The 9681-nt window shown below is 51.0% G+C and overlaps 2 protein-coding genes across 6 annotated transcripts; one reads left to right on the forward strand and one right to left on the reverse strand.

Annotated features, from left to right (window-relative positions):
- Positions 1-3190, forward strand: gtf2a2 (general transcription factor IIA, 2). 2 transcript variants are annotated; one of them, XM_008402088.3, is made up of 4 exons: positions 9-183; positions 1327-1431; positions 1505-1631; positions 2998-3190. In XM_008402088.3, exons 1-4 carry the CDS (start codon positions 112-114, stop codon positions 3021-3023), a joined length of 330 nt encoding a protein of 109 aa, XP_008400310.1. In that variant the 5' UTR covers positions 9-111; the 3' UTR covers positions 3024-3190. The 2 variants fall into 2 exon arrangements, with proteins under 2 accessions (XP_081461805.1, XP_008400310.1); XM_081605679.1 differs by lacking the exon at positions 2998-3190 and having other exon boundaries at positions 1-183; positions 1505-2440.
- A 416-nt stretch (positions 3191-3606) lies between these two features.
- On the reverse strand, positions 3607-9120 carry LOC103460120 (zinc finger protein 395-like). 4 transcript variants are annotated; one of them, XM_081605669.1, is made up of 10 exons: positions 8831-9120; positions 6585-6721; positions 6424-6515; positions 6248-6354; positions 5978-6174; positions 5179-5279; positions 4861-5101; positions 4615-4692; positions 4205-4275; positions 3607-4129 (listed from the first exon to the last, which is right to left on the reverse strand). In XM_081605669.1, the coding sequence occupies exons 2-10, from the start codon at positions 6717-6719 to the stop codon at positions 4018-4020; spliced, it is 1134 nt and encodes a 377-aa protein (XP_081461795.1). In that variant the 5' UTR covers positions 6720-6721; positions 8831-9120; the 3' UTR covers positions 3607-4017. The 4 variants fall into 4 exon arrangements, with proteins under 4 accessions (XP_081461795.1, XP_081461794.1, XP_081461792.1 ...); XM_081605668.1 differs by having other exon boundaries at positions 8745-9119; XM_081605666.1 differs by lacking the exon at positions 8831-9120 and adding an exon at positions 8114-8732.
- Positions 9121-9681: the final 561 nt, after the last annotated feature.

Consider the following 9681-nt stretch of genomic DNA (forward strand, 5'->3'; position numbering starts at 1 on the left):
TGTTTCAAATGCTTTTATTGTGAAAGGTTTAGGCGGAAGTTAGTTAGCGGTGGATGCAACAGCTAGCTAGTTCTGTGAGGTTCGGTTTAGTGCAGTCAGACCCAGGGAACCATGGCCTACCAGCTGTACCGGAACACCACGCTGGGGAACAGCCTCCAGGAGAGTCTGGACGAACTCATCCAGGTGACACCGAACGAACTCACCGAACCGCGGCGGGGGGAGGGCCCGGATGTCGGTTCGGAGCCGGAGCAGCTAGTTAGCCTGTTAGCTCTCAGCCTCGGCTGATCCCGCTATGTTCTGGGTCAGAACCGGTCCATAAAATGATTGAGATCTGTTGACAGTGACCCAGAAAATGACGCCCGAACTGGATTTAAACCAATTAATGTTGAACTGATTTGAAACTGGTACCATGAATGCTGCTGCTGCTGCGGTCCGGTTCGGGTCTAAAGGTCCATTTTGGTGTTGTTTTTGGAATAAATCTGAGACTGACTGAGTCCGATCCGGGTCAACCCTCAGTTTGTTGGTCAGATTCTGTTATTAATAGCAAACAAATTATACTCCTACAAGCTTTGTTTTATTGGCTTCGGATCAGTTCGGGTCCATCGGTACCGGACTAGTTTCACCGTCTATGCCTAAGAAAATTCTTTACACCGCCGGGATTTTCTGTCTGTATCTTCATAGCTGGGCTCCAAATCTGGATCTTTGCTTCTTCACTGATAAATGAGCCAGCAGCTTAAAGCTGTGCCGGCTCTGTTAAGAAAACTACAAGTCCCATGATGCAGTGCGCTCCAGTCAATCCCCAGCGATCAGAGGCCGTCCAGCCCATTTTCAGATACTGTGGTTAATTTGCAGACCTCTGCCCCGTTTTCAGCCGTAAAATGGCTACGGAAGGCGACTAGGGCCACGGAGAGAAAAATAGATTTAGAATTTTTTTAAATTTTGAAATGTTTTTCTGACTTTTATCTCCAGAGTCTTGGCATTTTTCTAATTCTGACTCTTTCCTCTCTGAGTTTTAACAGTTTTTTTTTTTTCAGATTATTTTTTTCTATAAATTTTTCTTCTCATTTCAACGTTTGAATTTTATTTCTTCCGCTCTGAATTTTGACCTTTTTTTTCCCTGAATATATTTAAATTTCTTTATTTTCTATTAAGTGGCTCGGATTGTAGTGTCAGTAGCTGCAGGTTCTGTGATGATCCGTTTTACCAACAGAATAAAATCAGATGAAAGTTGATGAAGATGAAAGAAGGATGAAAGTCTGGAACGAGCAAATCTTCCTGACCCAAATGGCCTCAGACGGTTCTGATGGTTCTGCTCTGTGTGCTCAGACCCAGCAAATCACCCCCCAGCTGGCCCTGCAGGTTCTCCTCCAGTTCGATAAAGCCATCAACGCAGCGCTGGCCAGCCGGGTCCGGAACCGGGTCAACTTCAGGGTGAGTCTACGTTCCTGTGTGTCTGGTCCGGAACCAGAACCAGTTCTGAATCGGGCCTCCTGTTTCTCCTCAGGGTTCTCTGAACACCTACCGGTTCTGCGACAACGTTTGGACCTTCGTTCTGAATGACGTGGAGTTCAGGGAGGTCACAGAGCTGGTCAAGGTCGACAAGGTGAAGATCGTCGCCTGCGACGGAAAGAGTGAGTCTTTGCAGAACCACAACAGAACCTGAAAATGAGTCCAGAACCCAGATCAGCTGCAGGTTAGCAGCAGCGGAACCTCAGCTGGACCCGACCCGCTCAGCGACTGAAACGAGACGGGTCGGTTTCAGAGGAATTCTGAAATTAAGCCCAGTCCGTTCTACCAGACGTGAAAATTCTATCAGAACCACAACAGCAGGTCCAATAACAGCTGCAGTACCAGGTTTAACCAGCAGGCAGAGTCCTGCTCCGTATGTCCCCGTGAAGCCATGCATCCTCATTAAGCCGTGCGTCCCCTTAAAGCCGTAAAGCCGTGCATCCCGGTGACGGTTTGCGTCCCCGTTAAGCCGTGCGTCCCCGTTAAGCTGTGCGTCCCCGTTAAGCCGTGCGTCCCCGTAAAGCCATGAAGCTGTGCGTCCTCGTTAAGCCGTGCGTCCCTGTGATGGTTTGCGTCCCCGTGTGAAGCCGTGCGTCCCTGTGATGGTTTGCGTCCCCGTTAAGCCGTGCGTCCCCGTTAAGCTGTGCGTCCCCGTTAAGCCGTGCGTCCCCGTAAAGCCATGAAGCTGTGCGTCCTCGTTAAGCCGTGCGTCCCTGTGATGGTTTGCGTCCCCGTGTGAAGCCGTGCGTCCCTGTGATGGTTTGCGTCCCCGTTAAGCCGTGCGTCCCCGTTAAGCTGTGCGTCCCCGTTAAGCCGTGCGTCCCCGTAAAGCCATGAAGCTGTGCGTCCTCGTTAAGCCGTGCGTCCCCGTGACGGTTTGCGTCCCCGTGTGAAGCCGTGCGTCCCTGTGATGGTTTGCGTCCCCGTGTGAAGCCGTGCGTCCCTGTGATGGTTTGCGTCCCCGTGTGAAGCCGTGCGTCCCTGTGATGGTTTGCGTCCCCGTGTGAAGCCGTGCGTCCCTGTTAAGCCGTGCGTCCCTGTGATGGTTTGCGTCTCCGTGACGGCTTGCGTCCCCGTGAAGATGCCGTGCGTCCTCGTAAAGCCGCCGTGCGTCTCCGTGACGGTTTTCGTTCCTGTGACGGTTTTCGTCCCTGTGACGGTTTGCGTCCCCGTGTGAAGCCGTGCGTCCCCGTAAAGCCGTGCGTCCCAGTGATGGTTTGCGTCTCCGTGACGGCTTGCGTCCCTGTGAAGAAGCCGTGCATCCCCGTGATGGTTTTCGTCCCCGTGAAGAAGCCGTGCATCCCAGTGAAGCCACCGTGCGTCCCCATGACGGCTTGCGTCCCCGTGACGGTTTGCGTCCCCGTTAAGCCGTGCGGCCCCGTGAAGCCATGTGTCCCCGTGACGCAGGTTGCCGGGACACTGCGTGATTCGGAGCCGTAGTCGAACTGTTTGGTTCTGCTGTAACGTTTTCCTGTCTCTCCTCCTCAGATTCGGGCTCCAACGCTGCAGAGTGATCCTCCATCGGCTGGACTGTACAGATAACTTATACAGCACAGTTACACGAGTGTGTGTGTGTGTGTGTGTGAGAGAGAGTGTGTGTGTGTGTGTTTTTTATTCCCATCAGGAGAAGTGTGTTCAATTTGTTGAATCATCTTTAATAATAAAAGTTGATGGAAAGCTGCTGCAGACTGTTGGCTCCTCGTCTTTAACCCGAGACCCGGCTGCGTGGTTCTGTTTGGTTCTGGGTTGGGGTGAGCATTGTCGTATTATTTATCTGGAAAAAATTTCTTATAAAAATTGCGATTTATTGTCTTAATGTTAAATCAAAAGCAAACAGATTTATAGGAAATAACATTTTTACTTTTTTCTCCGGTTTGTTGCTCCAGATAATCAATAAATATCAGATGAAATGCAGCGGCTGTTGAGTTTACCGTTATAAATCAGACTTTAAGCTCCTGCTTCTGATGTTCTGAAACACAGTTTTTGTGTTTGTAGCCCTATGAATACTGTTAGCTAAAAAATGAGCAGGAAATATTTTTTTAATATTTTCTATTGTTTTCTTGTACGACAAAATATTCCAATCAATTTCTGAAGCAGTTCAGGTTTTGCTGTTTTATTACAACATCAATATTTACATAATGTAGAAAAACAAACGGACCTAAAGTCCGTTTGAGGAACCGGGTTTTTACCTCCGAACGAGAAACACCTTGGACGAGGTCCGGTGCTTCCTGGAGGACTCGGAGGCCACGCCTCCTCATGAGTGCTGGGTTCCTATTGGCTGGATCACTGAATAAACTGCAGCTGAAATTAAAAACATTTGGCCGTCTTCATCCTCCTCCCTGACCCGACCTGAGATGACCCAGCAGCCTGGGAGCGTGCAGGATGAAGGTCTGCACCTCATCATCACCGCTCCATCAGCTGGCAGCCAGGAAACATGGAAGCTGCAGAACATCATCATATAAAGGCTGACGGAAAACATGGACCGGACCTTCCTGATGCCTCCTGGAATCAGTCCAGGAAGCGCTGGCAGGCCTTCTTCCAGCGGCAAGCTGTGCACCACAGCTCTCGGTGCTCGATGCCGTAAACTTTCCGACACTTCTTGGCCTCGCTCCGAATCCGCCTGAAGATCAGACACACAGCGGTCAGAGCGCCCCCAGAGGCCGCCGAGGGGATAACACTATCGAGAAACACCAACCTGCAGGGGGCGCTGTGCTGCTGCAGCCACTGCTCTCCCACGCTGACCGACCGGACCCGGAATGTCGCTCCCTGGAAACGACACAGAGGTCAAAGGTCAGGCAGAAATCACCTGAGCTGCTGGCCCTGCTGCAGTTCCACCTGCCGGCCAGCAGGGGCAGCGCTGCACCAGTAAACCTGAAGGCATCAGGAAGAAGAGCAGCAGCTCCCTGCACTGCTCAGGTCAGGAAGTCAAAGTTCACAGCAAATCAAAACTAAATTTAAAGTTGAAGAACGCAGAACATGAAACTGTGGCAGAAGAAGCTTTAGGAGGTTCTGGTTCTGGATGTGGATGGACTGACACCGCTTCAGAACCAGAACCGGATCAACTTCACGTTTCCCAGGAAACAGCTGGTAGTTTCAGTGATTTACCTGTCTGCTGCACGTGGTGGGCGGGGTCATCAAACGACAGGAAGCTGCGGGTAAAACCACCTGACTTGGGGGCGGAGCCTAAAGCAAAGATGGCATATTGAATTATTTTAATAATAAAAGATATGGACCAGCTGCAGCAACTTCAGGGTAAATATCCATTTATTGATTTCTCAGGATCAAACAACAAAATGATCACTCGTTAATGAATTGTCAGTCATGTGACTCCCTGTGATAAGCCCCGCCTACCTGGTAGGAGTGCTCTGATTGGACCTGCCAGAAGCTGCTGCAGGGTGAAGGTGCAGAGCGGCTCAGAGCGCCGCCGATGGGGGGGGAGGGGGGCGATGGAGGGGGAGCAGAGGGGGGGCTGGGGGAGGGGGCGGGGCCACAAGGGGGAACAGACTGACAGAGCGGCTCCTTCCACTGGTTGATCTCGGAATAGTAAAAGTCTTCCTCGCTGCGAGAGCATCGCTCGTGTTCTCCGCCGTGGCTGAGACACAGAGGTCAAAGGTCAACAACCAATCATGTGTTGGCGTCGGTTCTGGTGGCTTGACAGCCGGGCCTTACCACAGGTGAACCGTCCTGATGTGACGTTTGATTCCCACCACCGACGTCAGAATCTTCCCACAGGCTGGCCACAGGCAGCGGAACGCCACCTTCAGGGAATTCTGGGGAGGAAAACGCACCATCACAGTCTGACCATCTGACCGCCATCTGACCATCAGGCCGCCGTCTGACCATCAGACCGCCGTCTGACCGCCATCTGACCGCCATCTGACCGCCGTCTGACCGCCATCTGACCGTCAGACCGCCGTCTGACCGTCTGACCGCCATCTGACCGTCTGACCGCCATCTGACCGTCTGACCGCCGTCTGACCGCCATCTGACCGTCTGACCGCCATCTGACCGCCGTCTGACCGCCATCTGACCGTCAGACCGCCGTCTGACCGCCGTCTGACCGTCTGACCGCTGTCTGACCGCTGTCTGACCATCTGACTGTCAGACCGCCACCTGACCATCTGACCGCCGTCTGACCGCCATCTGACCGTCAGACCGCCGTCTGACCGCCGTCTGACCGTCTGACCGCCATCTGACCATCTGACTGTCAGACCGCCACCTGACCATCTGACCGCCGTCTGACCATCTGACCGGCGTTGACCGCCATCTGACCGTCAGACCGCCGTCTGACCGCCGTCTGACCGTCTGACCGCTGTCTGACCATCTGACTGTCAGACCGCCACCTGACCATCTGACCGCCGTCTGACCATCTGACCGGCGTTGACCGCCATCTGACCGTCAGACCGCCGTCTGACCGCCATCTGACCATCTGACCGCCGTCTGACCGCCACCGTCTGGTCATGCTCACCCTGCGTTTCCGTGGCGCCGGTTCTTCAAACAGAACCTGGTCCAGCTCCATGTCCAAGCCCTCGTCGGGGGGCGTGGCCGACCCGCCTCCGGCTTCGTCTGTTGGCGAGGAAGGGGCGGGGCTTCTGGGATCGACGCTCCAGTAGCCGCTGCTGCCGCTGTCCGAGAGCTCAATGGCGCCGGCGTCCATCAAAGGAGCTGAAACAGGAAACAGGAAGGGAGTCAGGAATTACTTTCATTACTTTTGTTTTGTGTTTCTGTTGTTGTTTACCTGCCGTGTCTTTGTGGGCGGAGCCCTGCGGCGGGCTGCAGGACAGGCTGCTCAGCACCATGGCGGCCATTAGCTCGTCCATGTCCACTTCCTGTGGCGCAGTGCGGCTGCAGCAGAGCATCATGGGTGAGAGGATGTTTACTAGCGAAAGACAGACAGAGGGGGCGGAGCCTAACCTTCTGGGGACGTCGATGCAAGTGGAGACGGACCTGCCGCAGGACGTAGACACGGCCTGGGGGTCGCCTGCGCCGCCACACTGGAAGAACACCTGAGAGGAGCCAGGTGTTCAGAGGCCAGCAGGAACTGACAGAAACCATTCTGACCTTTCCTCTCTCACCTTTAGGTCGCTGTGACCTCTGACCCTGCTGATGCCCTGCGGCCCTGTTGCCATGATGACGCCGGGCCTGGTGGTCTCGGGGCCGACCAGCGCTCCGAACGGCGAGCGTTTTCCCAGACGAGTGTTGGGCATCATGTCTGCAGAGGAAAAGAAAATATCACAAGTCATCTTGTTTCTGGAGTCACTGACAGGAAGCTGCAGCCATATATGGGCGTCATGCGGCACATCGACCTCCTCCAGTCGTGTTTCTGCATGTTTGACACCCAGCAGCAGACACACAGGTCTCTTAGTTAACGTGTGAACCTGTGTGTATTGTTCACATTTCTCTCCATGTTTCTTTATGAAGATGAACAAAACTATTAAAATCTGCAAAGTAATAAACTAGAAGTCAGACTAAATTTACATTTTATTGGGTTTATTTCAGGGTCTGTAATTAATAAATTGCTTTTAACCAACAAAATCAGCAACATTTTCATTTTAAAATCACTCTCAGTCGGAGTTGAACATATTTATAGTCAGATCAGATAAAAGTGTTTTTCCATCTGTTCATGGAGCTTCTTTAGAAATGTGGACTATAGATGCTGATATTAGCATTAACTGCTACCTGTTAGCATTGAGATGCTATTTTAGGCTAGCATAGCTTCACTGATAGGCTAACTGCTTTTAGCTCAACTCGAACACGGCAGTCGTGTTTTCCAGCGTCCAATCAGATCACATAAAAGCAGAAATTAAGAGAACCCGTTTCCACTGCTGCTGCTAGTGATGTGGGTGTGTCTCAGATTTACAGTTGTACCAGCAACTGGTGAATACAAAGGTTCCGCCTTGGTATTTTTGTATGTAAAAAAAACAAAGGCAAATTTTATTGTGTCAAACTTTTTAACAAATTAAAATCTATGTAATTAATCTAAATTAGCAGGCTGGCTGAAGTCCTGGCTCTAGTTTAACATCAGCAGCATCGACAGGCTTTGGGTTGGAGGCGGGGCTGTGACATCATCATGTCGGGTTTCACAAACGCTGCTGAGGTTCCTGCAGCTTTAAGAGCTTCGCCTGGTGATTAACGCAGAGAGGAACCAGAGCCAACTCTGAGTCAACTCCACCATGGCTGAGCTGAGCACCAGATCGCTGACCTCTGACCTCACAGTGACACTGAAGCTTCACCAACCCTCTGCTGGAGCAGAAGGAACAGGAAGCTTCAGCTCCTCGCCTCATCAACTTGCCTCTGTCTTTCAGGTCGCCATGGTTATGATCGTCTGAGTTAACTGACCGACTTGTTTTCCCCATAAATCACACCTCCACCAGCAGCAGCTGCCAGCCAATCACAGCCCAACAGCCCTTCACAATAAAAGCCTGACATCAACAACTGGAATCTGAATCTTGCAAGCGTTTCCTCTGCAGGCAGAAGTTTCTCTGCTCCAACCGAACAGGAAAACAAGCAGAAAACAGCTGGAAGGAGCAAAGGAAAGCCTCAGAGTTTCTCCACCACGTCTAGCAGCTGCAGCAGCAGCTGCAGCAGCAGCTGCAGCACCTACCTGCAGAGTCTGAAGCTCCAACACAAACAACCAGAGGAGCTGCAGCAGCTCCAGGAATCCTCTGCTGCTCAATGAGACTGACACTGGAAGAACGTGCCTGTGTGTGTGTGTGTGTGTGTGTGTGTGTGTGTGTGTGTGTGTGTGTGTGTGTGTGTGTGTGTGTGTGTGTGTGTAGTGACAGGGAGAAACTGGTTTCCACCAAGACCTGGAATGGATCAGACTGGAGGGAAACCAGATTGAGATGAGAGTGAAGAGATGACACCATGTGACACGATGTTAGTTAGTTAGTTAGTTAGTTAGTTAGTTAGTTAGTTAGTTAGTTAGTTAGTACCAGCAGCGAATGTAGGTTCACACACACAATATATATATATATATAAGATTAATAATGATAACTGTGCTGTACAGAACATAACCTAAAACTCTGTGCTGTTAAATAATTAAACATGTTTGTTAGCTAGCTAATTATAATTAAATAGGTAATTAATTAGCCAGTTTATAAGTTAGATAGCTACTTAGTTATAAATGTATTCAGTCAGTTAGTTAATTAGATAGATAGATAGATAGATAGATAGATAGATAGATCACGCCATCATCTGTTTCCATGGCAACAACACCCCATTTTTCCTCAAACCTCTGAGCAGAACTCCGGACCGAATCCTGATCCCTGCTTGTAGTCCTCTCCTGGTTTTCCCATCAGCCTCTGGGTCATTTTCCTACCGTGTAGTAAACAAGATGAGCACGTGACACCGAGCTGCACGGTGATTGGTGGAGAGGAGCTGTGCACGGAGCCTCCTGTGTGTCTTCAGAGTCAGAACAAGACTCAAAGTCTGAGCCGAACCAGAACCAGAACCAGAACCTTCGGGACCGGCAGGAAACGCTACTGCGCGGTGCTGTTGGGGGCGGGGCCTCGGCAGCCTGTGTGCGCGCGCTGGGTTGTGCGTGCGCGCCCCTCCCCACGCGCACACACGCAGCGCTCGTGAGCTACGTGCGGAGTGTGAGCAGCTGCCTTAAAGGAGCATTCCGCCTTTTCGCTGCTGGTTCCGGTCCAATCAGAACCAGCCAGTCTCCCTCAGATAAAAGCAGAAACTCTCAAAACCACGAAGCTCTGAGAGCAGCAGCCTCAGATGGATCAGAACCGACCGGTTCGGTTGAACGTTTCAGGTCCATTTGGACCAGAAGATTACCAGTCGAACCTGCAGCTCCTAAACTCTGAGATAATAAAAGTTCGTCCATGTTCGGCTTTGCTCATCAGACCTGATCTGGGTCCAGGTCCAGATTCTGGTCCCTGGTTCTGATCCAATCCTGATCTTTGTGTTTGTAATTCTTTATTCAGACCAGAGGTCTCCAACACGGGGTTCCCGGGCCGCATGTGGTTCTTAATAATTTAGGCTGAAAACGAAGAAGAACCAAAGTTTTAAGATTTAATAATTAACTTTTGAAACTTTTCCAGTTTATTCCCACAAAATCTGCATTAAAAAAACTTTCTGATAATTTTATGTTTTAAACTGAACCAGATTAAACTGAACCAGATTAAACTGAACCTGATTAAACTGAACCTGATTAAACTG

The sequence above is a fragment of the Poecilia reticulata genome, chromosome 3 (genome assembly GCF_904066995.2).
Source record: "Poecilia reticulata chromosome 3, P_reticulata-male-v2, whole genome shotgun sequence".
NCBI classification, from domain to species: Eukaryota; Metazoa; Chordata; class Actinopteri; order Cyprinodontiformes; family Poeciliidae; genus Poecilia; species Poecilia reticulata.

Coding starts and splice junctions, on each gene's coding strand:
- gtf2a2 (XM_081605679.1), top strand. CDS start 112: ATGGCCTACCAGCTGTACCGGAACACCACGCTGGGGAACAGCCTCCAG. Junction 184..1,326: donor GTCTGGACGAACTCATCCAG/GTGACACCGAAC, acceptor CTGTGTGCTCAG/ACCCAGCAAATCACCCCCCA. Junction 1,432..1,504: donor GGAACCGGGTCAACTTCAGG/GTGAGTCTACGT, acceptor GTTTCTCCTCAG/GGTTCTCTGAACACCTACCG.
- LOC103460120 (XM_081605666.1), bottom strand. CDS start 8,378: ATGGTGTCATCTCTTCACTCTCATCTCAATCTGGTTTCCCTCCAGTCT. Junction 6,722..8,113: donor TGGAGCTTCAGACTCTGCAG/GTAGGTGCTGCA, acceptor TTTCCTCTGCAG/ACATGATGCCCAACACTCGT. Junction 6,175..6,247: donor CGCCCACAAAGACACGGCAG/GTAAACAACAAC, acceptor TTCCTGTTTCAG/CTCCTTTGATGGACGCCGGC.